The 19,282-nt window shown below is 43.3% G+C and overlaps 1 protein-coding gene across 8 annotated transcripts in view; it reads right to left on the bottom strand.

Annotated features, from left to right (window-relative positions):
- The window catches only part of st8sia5 (ST8 alpha-N-acetyl-neuraminide alpha-2,8-sialyltransferase 5), a 50,829-nt gene extending 35,394 nt beyond the window's left edge, over positions 1-15,435 (bottom strand). For 2 of the 8 annotated variants that reach the window (XM_048555818.2, XM_059649862.1), the window contains exons 1-2: positions 13,903-15,435; positions 927-1,034 (exon numbers count right to left, since the gene is read on the bottom strand). In XM_048555818.2, coding sequence (XP_048411775.1) covers positions 927-1,034; positions 13,903-14,027 — 233 coding nt within the window. In that variant the 5' untranslated portion in view covers positions 14,028-15,435. Of the gene's footprint in view, positions 1-926; positions 1,035-2,534; positions 2,728-4,176; positions 4,255-5,025; positions 6,344-11,084; positions 11,130-13,902 lie in introns of those variants that run through there. The other 6 variants (XM_059649868.1, XM_059649867.1, XM_048555898.2 and 3 more) reach the window with 6 other exon arrangements.
- Positions 15,436-19,282: the final 3,847 nt, after the last annotated feature.

The following is a 19,282-nucleotide window of genomic DNA, read 5'->3' as shown; positions in this document are numbered from 1 at the left end:
GTTGGGCTTGTTTTCCTTGGATTAGATATGGATGAAGGGAGAATTGATGGACATTTTCAAAATCATGAAGCATCTGTTTGTAGTAGATAAAGTGAAACCATTCTCCCTTGTAAGAGGATTAAGAACCGGCAGACACAAATTTAAAGTACTTTGCAAAAGTAGTAAATAGAAGATAAGAAAACATTTTTTCTAGTAATTAAGTTCTGGAACAGACTGCCTGGAAGGGTGTGGAGGTTAAATTGTGGCATTCAAGAGGGTAGAGGTGATTATTCAAATAAAATAAATGGATACAGTTACAGGAGAAAGGCAGGATTAACAGAACTTCAAAGTGCTCAGAAACCAGATATGGTGGCTCAGTAGCTAGCATTGATGCCTCAGAGCACCAGAGACCTGGCTTTGATCTCAGCCTCAGGTGACTTTGGAGTTTGTACATTCTTCCCATGTCTGCGTGGGTTTCCTCTGGATGCTTTTGTTTCCTCCCACAGTTCAAAGATGTGCAGGTTAGGTGGATTGGCTGTGCTAAATTGCCTATAGTGTCTAGGTTAGGGGGCAGGTGTGGGTTGGATGCTCTTTCAGAGGGTCAGTGTGGACTTGATGGACTGATTGGCTGCTTCCACACTGTAGGGATTCTATTATAGGATAGATTCTATGAGATACAGTTACAGTGGGCTGAATGGCGTCCTTCTGCACAATAACAGTTCTGTTATTTTGTTAATTAAGTTGTCACATGGGGAAATCAAAAGATGAAAACACGGCTTTCTCCTGTTCCTGTCATGAAAGCAAGTGAATAATAAGAAGCTACTCAACTTTAAATTATCTATAACTTTGATCTTGAAATATAGTCCAAAGTGCATTCTACTTATCATCATGAAAACTTTCAGAAATAATGCTTCAAAAGAATTCAAATAAATCTATTTTGAAAGTACCTGCTGTTCAAACCACTGTTAGTCTTCTGTCCTTCATCAATCATGAAATTATAGGTCCCTGTCACATTATCCAACTCTTCTGTATTCTCCCCTTTATAATGCAGTCCACTGACAAGAAAATCATTCAATTGATTTACATCAGTCTACATATTTAAAAAATGTTTTGCCATATTTTGTAAAGATTTTAACCATTATGTTTATCCTGAGTTTTTTTCCCACATGATCAATTACTTTAGCTGAAGTATAGTCTTGGTTGTAGAATAGGGTCCTAGGGGTAGAAAAGAAACAAAATCTGATTTAATTCACTTCCCATTGTGAAAGAGCAGAACGGTAACCCAAATTCACAAATGAAGACAATAAAACAAACAGATTCTTGAAAGGAGCTTCATGTATTTCAGACTCCATGTAGCCAGCATAATTCTCAAATAATAAAAATCAGGCAGGTCTTAAGACAAGGCCAGGTGAGTAGCACTGGGTGAACTGTTCCTTTAGAGACTCAGCATAGGCAAGGCTGTCTTCTGCACTGAAACCATTCTGTGACTTGGTAAATCTCTGTTTCGATCATTTCCTCTCTCTCACATAAACACTTCAAAAAAAAATGTAGCATGCTTCCCAGCACCATTAGAGACTGGAGGCAGTGAGTACCACTTCAGGCATATAGTATAACTCTCCAAGAACATTGCATTCCTCCAGATCTAACCTGATCTATTTCCCGCTTTCTTCACCCTGCCACCAGTGTTGGTGTTTTCAGCCCTAAATTCTGGAATTTCCTGCTTAAAAATGAGGAACCTCAGGTATTACATAGTTGGAAAAGTTGGGAATGTTTTCTTCAGTGAAGGGAAAGTTGCGAGGAAATCTTTTTAGAACTCTTCCAAGCATGATGGATCTGGACAGAGCACAGAAGAAAAACAGTTTTCTTTGGTGAAATGGTGCAGAACAAGAGGGAACAGATTTAAGGTAATTGACAAAATGAGCAATGGCAGCATGAGGAAAAAGTTACTCATGACAGTGGTTAGAATCTAGAATGTACAGGCCAAGTGTGGATGCAAGGAAGTGCATAATTCTCAAATAATAAAAATCAGGCAGGTCTTAAGACAAGGCCAGGTGAGTAGCACTGGGTGAACTGTTCCTTTAGAGACTCAGCATAGGCAAGGCTGTCTTCTGCACTGAAACCATTCTGTGACTTGGTAAATCTCTGTTTCGATCATTTCCTCTCTCTCACATAAACACTTAAAATAAAATGATGTTAATTAAAAATCTACATTTTGACTGAGTTTGCAGTCACCTGTCTCAATCTCTCTTTTGCTCAGAAGTTCCTGTGAAATAGCTGGGATGTTTGAGGCCTTTGGTAACGTTTTGTACCTGCAGAGGCCAAAGTTGGAAGAATCTGGATCTGGTTACTGAGATAGAAGAGTGGGCAAGATCTTTGACCATAAGACCATAAGACCATGTGGGGTATGAATGGGATATTTAAATTCTGGGTGTTAGTGATCCATCAGCCAATGTAGGTCAGCGATTAGATAAGTAATGGCTAAATAAGTAATGGAATTTGGTTCAAGATATTACATTCAGACTTCCTGATGGTTAGTCGAAGAAATGTTGTCTCACCCAGGACGTGATATTGGAGAGATCACCGTACAAATGTTGAGACATTAAGAAAAGTGGTAGATAAGCTAGTTAACCTCAGCTTGCACATGAAATCTGGCATCAGATCTTCAGATGAAAGGATCACAGCAGGTAGATCATCTGGGTACTTCAGAAGTAATGGTGTGTAGTGGGAAGTGCAGCCTGTGTTCAAGGGCTTTAGAGGCAAAACAAAATGAGGTTAGAACTGGAGCAGCATCTTGTAAAAGATGGTCTTTGAAAAGTCCACTTAACAAAGGCTAATTTGATTTTATTTTCCAAAAGTTTCAACAGAATGCAAAAATCATCTGGCAGCCAAACTGATCATGTCATTTTCTCACGAAGAGTTTAAATAAATATTAACCCTTTATTAAATAATATTAACAAAGTAATGTTAACCTAACCTGCTCTGAAAAAAGGTCACTGGACCTGAAACGTCAACTCTGATTTCTCTCCACAGATGCTGCTGGACCTGAGGAGATTTTCCAGCAATTTCTGGAAAATCTGTTTCTGTTTGTTAACCTAATCACGTACCTCACCAAACAGGGGGGAGTAAAAAACCCCAGCAAAAACCAGTAACATTGGAAAGGATCTCCTGGTCTGCTGGAGCTCCATTTTGAAATATACAAGGATAGACCAACCGATGTGTGACATTTACAAGTTTCATGGGCTTTTCATTCTGGATTCTGGGTGCACTTCTCCCACCTCCATCTCAGCCAGCAGTAAAGTGGGAGGGGCCTGTGTTTAGCAAGGAGCTGGTTGCTTACCTGGGCCATCTCTTACAGCCTGATCTGCAGCCTCATAGCAAGGATGAAAACATTGCACCCAGTGGCTGTCAAAATTATGGGTGAACAGATTCTGACTTGGGAAAGTGAAGGATGACACACTGGGGGAGGATTTTGAATGCTGTCCTGGAAGAACTGGTGAAGAAAGTTAAAAGGAGACAAGTTATCCTGTAACCACAGGCAGGTGAGGAAAACTGACTGTCCAGTCACAACAGGAGTGATTATGGAGCACGGGAAGGGTTCTAGAAGTTGACCATGGAATGAAGACTAGAGGACTGTAGTAGAATGACACAAGCTCACTAATCACACACAAGTGGTCATGGTTAGTGACTGTAACCAATTGCACCATTAGCCTCAAACACTCAACAAATGGCTGCACCCACATCATTCACCAAATAACCTCGCTCAATCAGGCTTCATACTTAACATTCATGTGCTTCACCTCATCCTCATGCTCTTAGCACTTCTGCAAGCCTCATATCCACATCTCATGGTTTGTGCACACTGCCAGCTATTCAACTGCATAGCTAAACAAACATTTCAGAGTCTTGGTGATGCACGGTGTCCAAGTGGAACCATTGCGGTGTAACCAGAACCAGATAGACATGGCTCCATGCCCTAACCCACGTGCAAGAGATGATGCTGACCATTATTGGGAGGCCCATTGCTGAGGGCTTGGCTAGCAACAGAGCTGAAAGTGTCAAAGATAACTGTACCTTCATTCTCAGGCCACCTTCCCATATCCTATTTTCCCCACAATCTCTTTTGATTTACAAGCGGATGGTAGAAGCATGCATCTCTTCCCTTCCACCCTACCCTGCTCATCCTCAATTATTTCTTACCTCGCAATTTTTTCCATTCAGGTATCAATGAGAAGCGTCTTATCCAGGTACGGGCAGTGGACCAAAACCAAGAACAGACTGAAGGTCAGAGTGATAAAGACAACACAGCACCGTTACTTGATTAAATAGTCACCGTCACCAGCTCAGCTACTGATATGGATGTATTTTAAAAGGACAGACCAGCAGCAGAATCTGCAGATAGTGTGATACCAGGCGCAGGTGCAACTAGGGCAGGGAGCAGTACTACTGCAAGTGCAGGATACGTTAATGCAGACTGGATAAGCTGAGAGGCCTCAGTGCTTTTGATGTTACAAGGTGCCAGCTCATCACAGCCATTGAGTCACAGATGTGTAGCACAAAAAGAGACCCCTTCTGGTCAACTCATCAATGCTGACCAGATATCCTACATAAATCTAGTCCCATTTGCCAGCATTTAGCCCATATCCCTCTAAACCCTTCCTATTCATAAATCCAGGTGCCTCTTAAATGTTGTAAACACACCAACCTCCACCATTTCCTCTGGCAACTCATTCCATACATGCACCACTCTCTGCATGAAAGAGTTGCCCTTAGGTCCCTTCCACCCACTACCAGCACCCACCTCCCTTTTCCTCCCACCTCTGTCATCTTTAACCTATGCCCTCCACTTTGAATTCCCCTACCCTGGGGAAAAGATCTTGGCAATTCACTCTGTCCATTTCCCTCATGATTATATAAACATCTTTAAGGTTATCCCTGAGCTTTTGATGCTCCAGGGAAAATAGCCCCAGCCTATTCAGCCTCTCCCTATTGCTCAAATCCTTCTTAGAGGGTGAGGTCTACATGATCTGCTGTCATGAACACACTTACTGAACCAGTAGCTCTGAGGAAAGCACCTCTGTAATCAGAATGGCTGGAAATCGCTGGGTTGCTGCTCCTCCAGTCACAACAGTGGAACAGCGAGCATAATGAACAAAAACAAAGGAAAGTAAGTTAACCACTGGGGAGTCCTTGAGCTGGGGGTTACCGGGATCGGGTTTGACAGGGAAGGACAAGAAGTGGAGTTAAAAATGCTTACCCCCCTGGGGTTACCAGGTCCAGGAGGGGGTTGGGTGTTGCTCATCAGGAAGTCTGTTGCTAGGGCTGCCAAGGCTGGGCAGCTGTGTCTACCTGACCAGGAGCAAGAGGCACAAGCAAGAAAGAAGCTGCAATAATTCGGGGGAAAAGACAGGGAGACAGAAAAAGAGAGAAAGGGCGTTGAAAGGGGTTGGGGGGGCACAAAGGGCAGAGGGAGGCTACAGGGAGAAGATGGGGAGATTAATAAGGCTACATGAGAAAAGGACAGAAAGAGAGATGCAGATGGAGGACGAAAGAGATACTGCGAACACAGCAGCAATGTTCACCAAACTGGATCCTGGAATTGATAGACTGTCATAAGCACGGGGATCTCAGAAACTAACAAAATTCTTAAGAGATAGTGAAAACAAAAAATGCTGGAGATCACAACAGGTCAGGCAGCAGCCATGGAGAGAAAGCATGCTAAAATTTAGTCCGGATGACATGACAGAGCCCAGCATTTTTTGTTTTCAGTACAGATTCCAGCATCTGCAATAATTTGCTCTTAAAGAGATCGAGTAGATGGAAAAGATGGTTTCCATACTTATGAAGACCAAAAACTAGAGCTCTCACTTTCAAAATAAAAGTGATTTAGGACCGAGACGAGGAGGAACTTCTTCAGTCAAGAGACAAGCATGGGAATTCCTGGAGGCCTGGTTTTCAATCACCGATGCAATTAACAAACACATTGAAATAAACCCGACCTAAATACTACTACGGTACAAAATCGGAAACAAGACTGCCCACCATGACAAACCAAACCATGCAAATTCAGAGCGGTACAGGACAGCGCTTCAACTGAGGCTAACAGAACTGAAGATGTCACCTAGAAGGGAGACTAAACATTTGTATGAAAACCCATCAGCTCAACGAACCAACTAACAGCTCCAAGAGATACGAGGATAGCACGAGAATATGGTGCTGAGCTAAGTGATCAGATATGAAGCTTGATTAGCTGAATGGTCTACTCTTCTTCTCTATTCCCTTGAATGCTCAGCAGTAAGGAAGGTAGTAATCAGATAGTTGGGGGAGGTAATGGTATTATCACTGGACTATTAATCCAGAGATCCAGGTAATGTTCTAGAGACCTGGGTTCAAAATTGACCATAGCAGAAGGTGGAATTTGAATTCAATAATAAAACAAAATCTGCAGTTAAGATTCTAATGACATTTGACTCAAGAGTTGACTCTTAACTGGCCTCTAGGCAATTTTTTTAATTCACTCACAGGATGAAGGCTTCACTGCCCATCCCTAGTTACCCAGAATGCAGTTAAGAGTCAACCACGTTGTGGGTCTGGAATCACATGTAGGCCAGACCAGGTAAGGATGGCAATTTCCTTCCCTACAGGACATAAGTGAACCAGATGGATTTTTTTCAACAATTGATAATGGTCATCACTAGGCTCTTAATTCCAGATTTTTTATTTAAATTGAATGCAAATCCACCATCTGCCATGGCAGCATTTGAACCCAGGAACCCAGAACATTATCTGGGTCTCTGGATTAACAGTTCAGCAATAATACCACGAGGCCATTACCTCCCCTGACGGGCTAGGGAAGGACAATAAATTCCGGTCAAGCAAGTGATGCCCTCATTCTGTGAATGAATTTTTTAAAACTCTGCCTAGTTAAAACTTTCCAACTTTGCATATTTGAAAACAAAAACACACAGTAACTGTGATTGCACCAGTCTGTGTAAGGTGTATTTAGGGTTTTGTTTTAAAAGACCTTAAGGTGTACAAGCAGAAGTCGGCCATTCAGCCCATCAAGTTTGTTCTACAATGGCTGATTTGATAATCCTCAGCTCTACTTTCCTGCCTTCCCCCCTGCCAACTCCATAACCCTCAATACTTTTAGTCATAAAAAATCTGTCAATCTCATGCTGCAGTCTCTACAGTTTCTATGGTAAAGAATTCCACAGATTCATAATCCTCAAAACAAGGTATTCTCATCTCTGTCCTATTTGGGCAGCTCCCTTGAGTTTTTATTTTCGTGCAAAATAGTGTCAGTTATTTTTAGAAAAACACTACCAGCTTATGGCTATTGTGTTGTGCCAATTTAATTACTACAATATACAAGAAATGAAGACTTTGCTTTTGTGTTGTGGCTTCAAGTTAAATGGTGATTTGTAATTATTGAGAACAATGATGAATTCTGCTAATTCTGTTCATGTACAGTGTATTTGCAGCATACGGCTGTGGGCAATGACATGCTAACGAAACAGGATGCTCTCAAAGTTCAATCCTAAATACAGGGTGAGATAGCACACTTTCGGGTGTCACAACTGACCTCCACACACTTAGGTTAGTAAGACTGTTCCAGGTCACAATTTTCAATGCTGCCTTCTGGCAAAATGTAATATAGGGCATTAGATGAGGACTATCTGAATTGCACTCCCAGGTTCAAATAATCTGTCATCACATATTAGGTGGAAGTTACTTCAGGAGATAGGGTCTCAACGAACACCAGACAGCTGGTGAGAAACCCACATTGCCTATTATCAGTTAGACCTGCCAATTTAAGTCCAATTAGACAAGTAAGTGGTCACTGGTGAATTTTCCTTCAGATCAAAGACCCTGGATAGAAATTCCACCCACCAGATATGACAACCAGAGGCTGGCTGCAAGGCATTGCATGTTATTCCTCAGTAATCTGACAGTGGAAGTGATGGTTGCTGCTGAAAATGCACCACAAGCTCCACAATTATGAAAGACTACGGGCACAAGTATGTGTTGTTGTAAGAGGTTCAGAAATAAAAGGCAGAAAAGAATGGGGGTTGGCAGCAAGGGAAGGTCCCTGTCTCTGAGAGGGTTCCCTTTCCCCAATGCTGTATCCCTCCACCAGAGATTAAATCTCAGAACAAAAATGAGCTCAGCACCCCGCAATAAGGTTTATTAATCAGGCTCTCCCGTCAACAAGGCCCCTGCTTAGAGCTGATTGAATACCAGCAGTACTATGATGAGGCCCCTAACTGGGTATTAAATGGGGACTTAAGTGCTTTAATTGATGATATGGCAGGAAAGTTATCCATGAACACTGCCATCCTGAACATGACCGGAGCAGCAGTTGGTCCCCGACTGGAACCTTCCTGCCTGAATAAATGCCACCCTCCAACCCTACCACCAAACCCACAACAGGAGAGGGCATTAAATTCCACCTACCATCAATGTGCCACAAGGGTGTACACTATGAATGACGCAAAAATTGGCTGCTGAATTAATAGAGCTTGACATTGCAAGAATTAACATTTTCCGTAGAGGATTCAAACTACTGTGGGAAGAGAAAGGGACTGTTGGTATATTTGCATTTCTTACAAAACCCTATGGATGTAGCTTTAATGGATTTTCGATGGAAGTGTTCTATGAAAACATTTTTTGGCTGTAGAACACCAAGATATCTTGGTGTAAAGACAAGTTCTTTCTAATTACATCTTTACCCCAACCACCCCAGGTTGTCTGTATTCATCTGTGAGATATGGGCATTATTGGTATGGTTAACATTTGTTGTTCATCTCTAATTGGCCTTGACAGTCACACATAAACAGTCAGAATGGTAGATTTTATTCAATAATAAAAATTGATGAATGATGTGGCCTTTAATAAAGTTGATGATAGTTTCACACTTACCATTTCTGAGACTAGTTTTCAATTCCAGATGTTTTAAAAACTGAATTAAACTTGCATGGGCTACATCCCGAGGGCATTAGCCAGTCTCTGGATTACCTGTCTACTGATTCACACCAAAATGGTAGGCATTAAATTTTACAGTAAATTAAGCTGTGGTATACATGAGATACACACAATTTAAGTCATTTTAGGAAAAGAAAACTAACCATTAAATGGAAGATAATAAAATGTGAGGCTGGATGAACACAGCAGGCCAAGCAGCATCTCAGGAGCACAAAAGCTGACGTTTCGGGCCTGGACACTTCATCAGAGAGGGGATGGGGTGAGGGTTCTGGAATAAATAGGGAGAGGGAGGAGGTGGACCGAAGATGGAGAGAAAAGAAGATAGGTGGAGAGAGTATAGGTGGGGAGGTAGGGAGGGGATAGGTCAGTCCAGGGAAGACGGACAGGTCAAGGAGGTGGGATGAGGTTAGTAGGTAGGAGATGGAGGTGCGGCTTGGGGTGGGAGGAAGGGATGGGTGAGAGGAAGAACCGGTTAGGGAGGCAGAGACAGGTTGGACTGGTTTTGGGATGCAGTGGGTGGAGGGGAAGAGCTGGGCTGGTTGTGTGGTGCAGTGGGGGGAGGGGACGAACTGGGCTGGTTTTGGGATGCGGTGGGGGAAGGGGAGATTTTGAAGCTGGTGAAGTCCACATTGATACCATTGGGCTGCAGGGTTCCTGAGCGGAATAGGAGTTGCTGTTCCTGCAACCTTTGGGTGGCATCATTGTGGCACTGCAGGAGGCCCATGATGGACATGTCATCTAAAGAATGGGAGGGGGAGTGGAAATGGTTTGCGACTGGGAGGTGCAGTTGTTTAATGCGAACCGAGTGGAGGTGTTCTGCAAAGCGGTCCCCAAGCCTCCGCTTGGTTTCCCCAATGTAGAGGTAGCCACACCGGGTACAATGGATACAGTATACCACATTGGCTAATGTGCAGGTGAACATCTGCTTAATATGGAACGTCATCTTGGGGCCTAGGATGGGGGCGAGGGAGGAGGTGTGGGGGCAAGTGTAGCACTTCCTGTGGTTGCAGGGGAAGGTGCCGGGTGTGGCGGGGTTGGAGGGGAGTGTGGAGCGAACAAGGGAGTCACGGAGAGAGTGGTCTCTCCGGAAGGCAGACAAGGATGGGGATGGAAAAATGTCTTGGGTGGTGGGGTCGGATTGTAGATGGCAGAAGTGTCAGAGGATGATACGTTGTATCCGGAGGTTGGTGGGGTGGTGTGTGAGAATGAGGGGGATCCTCTTTGGGCGGTTGTGGCGGGGGCGGGGTGTGAGAGATGTGTTGCGGGAAATGCGGGAGACGTGGTCAAGGGCGTTCTCGACCACTGTGGGGGGAAAGTTGCGGTCCTTGAAGAATTTGGACATCTGGGATGTGCGGGAGTGGAATGCCTCATCGTGGGAGCAGATGCGGCGGAGGCGGAGGAATTGGGAATAGGGGATGGAATTTTTGCAGGAGGGTGGGTGGGAGGAGGTGTATTCTAGGTAGCTGTGGGAGTCGGTGGGCTTGAAATGGACATCAGTTACAAGCTGGTTGCCTGAGATGGAGATTGAGAGGTCCAGGAAGGTGAGGGGTGTGTTGGAGATGGCCCAGGTGAACTGAAGGTTGGGGTGGAAGGTGTTGGTGAAGTGGATGAACTGTTCGAGCTCCTCTGGGGAGCAAGTGGTGGCGCCGATACAGTCATCAATATAATGGAGGAAGAGGTGGGGTTTGGGGCCTGTGTAGTTGCGGTAAAGGGACTGTTCCACGTATCCTACAAAGAGGCAGGCATAGCTGGGGCCCATGCGGGTACCCATGGCCACCCCCTTTGTCTGTAGGAAGTGGGAGGAATTGAAAGAGAAGTTGTTGAGGGTGAGGACGAGTTTGGCTAGGCGGATGAGGGTGTCGGCATGCCTTCGTATGCCTTCTTGACCACTCTATTGATCTGTGCTGCCACCTTCAGGGAACAATGGGCCTGAACACCCAGATCTCTCTGTACATCAATTTTCCCCAGGACTTTTCCATTTACTGTATAGTTCGTTCTTGAATTAGATCTTCCAAAATGCAGCACCTCACATTTTCCCGGATTGAACTCCATCTGCCATTTATCTGTCCAATTCTCCAATCTATCTATATTCTGCTGTAATCTGTGACAGTCCCCTTCACTACCTGCTACTCCACCAATCTTCGTGTCATCTGTGATCTTCTTGTCATCTGCAATACAAAGACAGTGCTGCACTGTTGGAGGTGCCAACTTTCCAGGAGACATCTCAAATGGATGCAAAAGATTCGAAGACACTTTTAAAGAACAGGGGAAATCTCTGTTCTGACCAACGTTTATCCTCACCCAACATCACTAATTCAGACCAGCTGACGAATATCACACTTCTGTTTTTGAAACATTGCTGTGCAGAATTGGGTTGCCCTGTTTCCAATATTACAACCAACTGTAATTACACATTCAAAAAGTACTAATTGGCTATAACTGATGGGGTGCCCAATGTCATGAAAAACTTCACACTAAATACAAATTGTCTCTTCCTTTCTCCTTCTACTGCCCCTCTCAATTTTTTATTCACTGTAAAAAGTACAGGCATAGTAATATCTTGGAAATATAATCATTTCCAAGTTCCAGTCTTCATGCACCATCTCAATTTGGATAGCTCAGCAAGACAATATCCTGACAATCCCTACCCATTATCATTGTGAGGGCTGTATCACCACTGTTTAAGGTGAAAGACCACCACCTTTCCAATGGAGCTCATCATGAGTATTAAATATGATCTTGTCAACTTTAAAGATAAATGAAGGAACCTGGCCCTCAACCAATATTTGCAGTCTGGCTTTAGAACATAGAATATTACAGCACAGTACAGGCACTTCGGCCCTCGGTGTTGTGCCGACCTGTCATACCGATCTCAAGCCCATCTAACCTACATTATTCCATGTACGTCCATATGTTTATCCAATGACGACTTAAATGTACCCAAAGTTGGCGGATCTACTACCGTTGCAGGCAAAGCATTCCATTCCCTTACTACTCTCTGAGTAAAGAAACTACCTCTGACATCTGTCCTATATCTTTCACCCCTCAATTTAAAGCTATGCCCCCTCGTGCTTGCCGTCACCATCCTAGGAAAAAGTCTCTCCCTATCCACCCTATCTAACCCTCTGATTATTTTATATGTTTCAATTAAGTCACCTCTCAACCACCTTCTCTCTAACGAAAACAGCCTCAAGTCCCTCAGCCTTTCCTCGTAAGACCTTCCCTCCATACCAGGCAACATCCTAGTAAATCTCCTCTGCATCCTTTCCAAAGCTTCCACATCCTTCTTATAATGCGGTGACCAGAACTGTACGCAATACTCCAAGTGCGGCTGCACCAGAGTTTTGTACAGCTTCACCATAACCTCTTGGTTCCGGAACTCGATCCCTCTATTAATAAAAGCTACAACACTGTATGCCTGCTTAACAGCCCTGTCAACCTGGGTGGCAACTTTCAAGGATCTGTGTACATGGACACTGAGATCTCTCTGCTCATCTACACTACCAAGAATCTTACCATTAGCCCTGTACTTTGCCTTCTGGTTACTCCTACCAAAGTGCATCACCTCACACTTGTCTGCATTAAACTCCATTTTCCACCTCTCAGCCCAGCTCTGCAGCTTATCTATGTCTCTCTGCAACCTACAGCACCCTTCATCACTATCCACAACTCCACTGACCTTAGTGACATCTGAAAATTTACTAATCCATCCTTCTACGCCCTCATCCAGGTCATTTATAAAAATGACAAACAGCAGTGGACCCAACACCGACCCCTGCGGTACACCACTAGTAACTGGTCTCCAGGATGAACATTTCCCATCAACTACCACCCTCTGTCTTCTTTCAATAAGCCAATTTCCGATCCAAACTGCTATATCTCCCACAATTCCATTCCTCCGCATTTTGTACAATAGCCTATTGTGGGGAACCTTATCGAACGCCTTGCTGAAATCCATATACACCACATCAACTGGTTTACTCTCATCTACCTGTTTGGTCACCTTCTCAAAGAACTCAATAAGGTTTGTGAGGCACGACCTTCCCTTCACAAAACCCTGCTGAGTATCCCTAATCAATTTATTCTTTTCTAGATTATTATAAATCGTATCCCTTTTAACCTTTTCCAACGGTTTACCATCAACTGAGGTAAGGCTCACTGGTCTATAATTACCAGGGTTGTCTCTACTCCCCTTCTTGAACAGGGGAACCACATTTGCTATCCTCCAGTCATCTGGCACTATTCCTGTAGACAATGATGAGTTAAAGATCAATGCCAAAGGCTCGGCAATCTCCTCCCTGGCTTCCCAGAGGATCCGAGGATAAATCCCATCCGGCCCCGGGGACTTATCTATCTTCACCCTCTGAAGGATTTCTAATACCTCTTCCTTGCGAACCTCAATCCCAGCTAGTCTAGTAGCCTGTATCTCAGTATTCTCCTCGACAACATTGTCGTTTTCTAGAGTGAATACTGTTGAAAAATATTCATTTAGCGCTTCCCCTATCTCATCTGACTCCACACACAACTTACCACTACTATCCTTGATTGGGCCTAATCTTACAATGCTTTCTATGCATTGACTTTATTCTGAAAAATACACGCTTCTAAGCACTGAATAAAAAGCATCATTGGGCTTCACTACGACAATGAATACTGTGGAAGTACGCTTAAATTTTCTGGTTCAGATCATAGATGGAGATATTCCATGTATGAGAGGGAATGGAGGCATGGTCCATAAATGGAGTTCACGGCATCATGGAAATCACAGCCCCCGTGCAGTCATTTTACAAGAAAAATAATATTGGGAGAAAAGTGGGCAATTCAGGTGAAATTATTAAACTTTGCCTAATTAGAAACTGCTGTGCCATCAAGTTCTTTAAATATGTAAACCGCTCATTGTCAGTTATTAGAAGGCAAAACATCATTGACAAAAGTTCTTACCTTTTAATGTAGTTCTTGCCGTAGAGAATCTGCTGCAGCAAAGTGACTATTGCAAAAGAACAAATAAAGATGAAAAACAGGGTTCTGTTTCCCAACAGATCTCTCCCCGAGGGATCCGAATACATTGTCTCTCAGAGGAAGAGGGTCGTGGACGAGTACCGAAGTCTCTCTGGACTTGTTTTTAGCGCTCTCCTGGGGAAATCTCCGAGTTGCGTAAGTATACCCAGTATATATTCGCTAATCAAAAGCAATTTTATCTACTGTACCAGTGAAGCCAAAGCGCCGCTCTGCGTTCAATTAAATCCCATCAATTGCCCAACTCTGATTCTGCCCGTTCACCCTTGAAATTTGTTGTCGCAGATGACTGAATCTTCTTAAAGCTCTGCAACCCCCAATTTTAAAGAAAAAAGTTCGTCCTATTTTTGAAAATAAGAAAAAAAATTGCAAAACAAAATATATTTTTGATGTGTCAATTAAACAAAGCAACACAAACTAACAGATTTAAAAGATGCAGAGACAAATGCTCCGGGTGTAAGGTTTTAATCGTAAACCTAATCGAGAGAGGCATTTCCAGGACAGAAAGCTGTCGCTCGCAAGCACTGTTTTTCTCCCGCTGATCTGTCGGTCTCCAGCAGAGTGTCCAGGTGCCGCACACACACGGAAGACTCTCGCTGCAGAATGACCTTCCAGCGGCTCCACAATTCAAGTCCTCTCTCCAGCCTGCAACAACATGCAAACAGGCTTCAATTACCTACCCTGCAAAATAAAACCATAAGCTGATATTAGTACTTAAAAATAAGCGTTTAAAAATGATAAGCCAGTCCACTCTTCAGTTGCAATCGAGTTAGGTTCTGTGTCTCATCTGCCCGTTTCACATTGCACTAGCTTTCCGGTTTGCTTCCCACTGCTTTTTCAATCTGTTCAGTCTCTCCCAGAATAATCAACAAGGTCACTAGCGCATCTTGTCAAGGACAAAAAAATTGTTCCCCCGCCCCAACACAAACATCCACCGAATCTCCAAACACATACATTCCATTTGGGCCAACTATTTAATTGGTATACAAATTAACATATTTTAAATTTGTTTCCACCGTGACTCTAAACATAACGGCGAGCGACTACAATGATCTTCAAAAACAATCCGAAATGCTGAAGTAATAAATTATTACAAAACACTGTCATAGATGAAATTATGCAGCACTAAATCTGCATGAATATACTACAGAGCGTGAGAGTTTACAAATGGCTGTTGTTGGCGTTAGTATACGCCACATCATGAAATTCCATTTCTCGATCCTGTAATATTGTCAAGCTTTTGCAGATATCTGACATCTCTTTACATGCCTGACTAAAAATAGCGGCAAGGACAACAGGGCACTGGCATCCTCATAAAGGTTGGGAATAAACCATCGCAAGAGGTTATTGGGCCCCATGTTTGTAATGGCTATCAATGTTCCCTTTAAGCTCCGAGGGTCCAACGCATGCCGATCAGCACTGATTCCCGGTTTCGGTAATTGCTGCCCCGTGCGGACTTCAGAAGGTCCTGGCAGACAAAGACAAAATCTGAGGAGACGTTCGGCTATCCAACAAGCATTATGGCTTAGAGATAATGGGAACTGCAGATGCTGGAGAATCCGGGATAACAAAGTGTGAAGCTGGATGAACACAGCAGGATGCTGCTTGGCCTGCTGTGTTCATCCAGCTTCACACTTTGTTATCTAGCATCATGGCTTAGTACCGTGCTCCTGTCTTGTCTTTGCCCTTATGTATTACTTCTATTCAAATATTCATATAATGCCCTTTTGAAATCCTCAATCCAATCTGTTTTACTTCTCTTTCAGGCAATGTATTCTGGAACCTAACTATTTGTTGTGTGGAAAAAGTTTTTTACGCTTCATGTTTGCTGTTTGCAAATTCCTTTAAATCTTTGCCCTCTTAATTCAATCCTTTCACAAGCAGGGACAGTTTCTTCCTATCTACTCTATCCAGTCCCTTATGATTTGAAAATCTACTGGATCTCTTCTTAGCCACCTTCTCTCCAAAGAGAACAGTACCACTGTCTCCAGTCTATCCTCATAACTGAGGTTTTTCATCTCTGGAACCAATGTGTTCACATCCTTCCTATTGTGTTACATATCTAGACACAATACTCTGGTGAGGTCTAATAGTGCCTGGATAATGATGAGATCCCAACAGTGTGAAAAGAAGCTATTCAGCCCTTAAATCTGTACTGACTCTTTACAAAAGTATCCCACCCAGACCCAACTCTCCCATCACTAATCCACCAGCCTGAATTCTACACGACAATTTAGCATGGCCAGTCCACCTAACCTTAGGAAACCAAAGCACCCAGCAGAAATCCACACAAACACAGGGAGAACACAAAATTCCACACAGTCAGCAGAGGCTAGAATTGCACTTAGGTCCCTTGGGCTATGAGCCAGCAATGCTAACCACTGGGCCACCATACCACCCTAGCTCAGTGTAACCTTCTTATTCTTGTGCTCTGTGTCCCAGTTGATCAAGCCCAAAATACTTCAAGTATTATTTAACTGTTGTCCACTTATCCTGCTACCTTCAATGATCTGTGCACGTATGCATCCAAGTCCCTCTGCATCTGCATCCCCTCCAGTGTTGTGGCCCTCCTAATTTGTACTTGCCGCCAATGTTGTTCCTATCAAAATCCATCTTGAACTTTATCTGCCACCTACTTGTCTAAGCTCACTCCACCAATTTGTCTATGTCCTTATTAAGGTCTATATTGTCTTTACAATCTACAGTGCTTCCAATTTTACACATCAGAACTAAGTCATTAATATATACCAGGAGAAGCAAGGGATCCAATACAGATCCCTGGAAATCTCCACTACAAACCATTCTCAAACTCAAAAAAAATACACTGACCACTACTCCATCTTTCCAATTATTCTGCCAACTTTGTATCGACACTGCTCCTTTTATTCCATGGCCTATAACGTTTCGACAAGTCTGTCGAGAGGCACTACATTTATTGCCTTCTGGAGGACCATAGAGCAGATGAGGAGCTGGCATGAGGAGAAGGATTTACTTTTTTGATCATTGGAATCTCTTCTGGAGTAGAAATGACCTGATAAGGAGGACAGGTTACACCTAAATTGGAAGGGGAGTAATATACTGGCAGTGAGATTTGCTAAAGCTGCTCATAGTACTTAAACTAGTAAGAGGGGTGCAGGGAGGGGGAGGGGTGGTGAATGATGATGGGGTAGGAACCAGAGAGATAGTGAGAACAGGGATCAGTCTGTGTCTAGCGCAGTTGGGAAAAGGAGCAAGTGAAATACTCGAGGCAGGCAGGAGCAAAGCAGAGAACATGGTAGGACTGATAAATTAAACTATTTATTTCATTGCAAAAGTCCTGGCAGGTAAGGCAGATGAACTCAGGGCATGGTCAGGAACATGGGACTGGGATATCATAGCAATTAGAGATGTGGCTCAAGAATGGACAGGACTGGCAGCTTAATGTCCCCATGTATAAATGCTCTAGGAAGGATGGAAAGTAAAGGGTGAGTGCTGTTTTTAATTAGGGATATGATTATGGCTATACTTGGGGAGGATAATCCAGGGAGTATGTCCAGGGAAGTTACTTGGGTGGAACTGAGAAATGTGAAAGGGATAATCATCTTTTTGGGATTGTACTACAGACCCTCCAATAGTCAGCAGTAAATGGAGATGCAAATTAGTGAGGAGATCCCAGTTATCTATAAGAATAATACACTGGTAATGGTTGGGGATGTTAACTTCCCAAACAGATTGGGACTGCCATAGTGTCAAAGGTTTGGATGAAGAGGAATTTGTTAAGGGAGTACGAGAAAATTTTCTCATTCAGTATGTGGATGTACCTACTAGAGAAGGAGCAATACTTGGTCTACTATTGGGAAATAAGGCAGGGTAAGTAACTGAGGTGTCAGTGGGGGAAGCACTTTGGAGGAAATGATCATAATTCTATTAGTTTTAAAATAGTTATGGACAGACTTGATTTAAAAGTTAAAGTGCTAAATTGGAGGAAGGTCAATTTTGACACGATTAGATGAGAGCTTTCAAAAGTTGATTGGGTGCAGATATTTGCAGTTAAAGGGAGAGTTGAAAGTGGGAAGCCTTCAAAAATGAGATTTTGAGTGTCCAGAGATAGTATGTTCCTGTTAGGGTGAAGGGCAAGGCAGATAGATGAAGGGAATGCTGGATAAGTACAGAAATTGAAGTTTTGGTCAAGAAAAAGTTGGAAGGTGAACCTTATAGAATATTAGTTCCCTGATTGGGGCTGTTAATCTTGTCCAATCGGGGAGCCCTTGCTGACAGGTATAAATAGGAGTGTCAAAGGTTCTATTCACTCTAAGAGATGGCTCTGAGGAAGTTGGATCGCTGTCAAGGACTTTCATAGAACATAGAACAATACAGCGCAGAACAGGCCCTTCGGCCCTCGATGTTGTGCCGACCTGTGAACTAATCTAAGCCCCACCCCCTACACTATCCCATCATCATCCATATGCTAATCCAAGGATGTGTTTCCATGTGTTGAAGTCTGTGATGAGCGGTGTGCCACAAGGATTGGTGAGGGGAGGCAAATGGCCTCGTGGTATTACTGCTGGACTGTTAATCCAGAGACCCAGCTAATGTTCTGGGAGTTGGGTTTGAATCCTGCCATGGCAGATGATGGAATTTGACATCAATAAATACCTTGAATTAACAATGTAATGGTGCCCGTAAATCCCTGTCAATGGTTGGGGAAAACCCATCTGGTTCACTGATATCCTTTAGGGAAGGAAACTGCTATCCTTACCTGGTCTGGCCTACACGTGACTCCAGATCCACAGCAATGTGGTTGACTCTGAACTGCCCTCCAGACAATAAATGCTGCCTAGCCAGAGATGCCCTTGTCCCATGAATGAATAAAGGAGCACCTCCACTGAGTTTAGGGAAGACAGAAAGATTACCAGTATCCTGCAATTTCCACTTGCATTTCCTTCAGTATCCTTGGGTGCATCTCATCTGGTCATAATGCCCTGTTAACTTTAAATATTGATAGACAATATAACATTTTTGAAATAACTCCACAGAGGGTGGTATCCTGTCACCAAGTCACCCTTTATAGTCATAGAGATGTACAGCACAGAAAGAGACCCTTCAGTTTGCACATCTATGCTGATTAGATATCCTAAATTAACCTAGTTCCATTTGCCAGCATTTGGCCCATATCTCTACAAACTCTTCCTATTCATATAGCCATGCAGATGACTTTTAAATTTTGTAATTGTACCCACCTCCTCTGGCACCCCATACATGCACCACCCTCTGCGTGAAAAAATTGTGCCCCTTAGGTCCCTTTTAAACCTTACTCTCTCAGCTT

This window comes from Stegostoma tigrinum, chromosome 1 (assembly GCF_030684315.1).
Source record: "Stegostoma tigrinum isolate sSteTig4 chromosome 1, sSteTig4.hap1, whole genome shotgun sequence".
NCBI classification, from domain to species: domain Eukaryota; kingdom Metazoa; phylum Chordata; class Chondrichthyes; order Orectolobiformes; family Stegostomatidae; genus Stegostoma; species Stegostoma tigrinum.
This window is presented reverse-complemented; position numbering and strand designations above follow the sequence as displayed.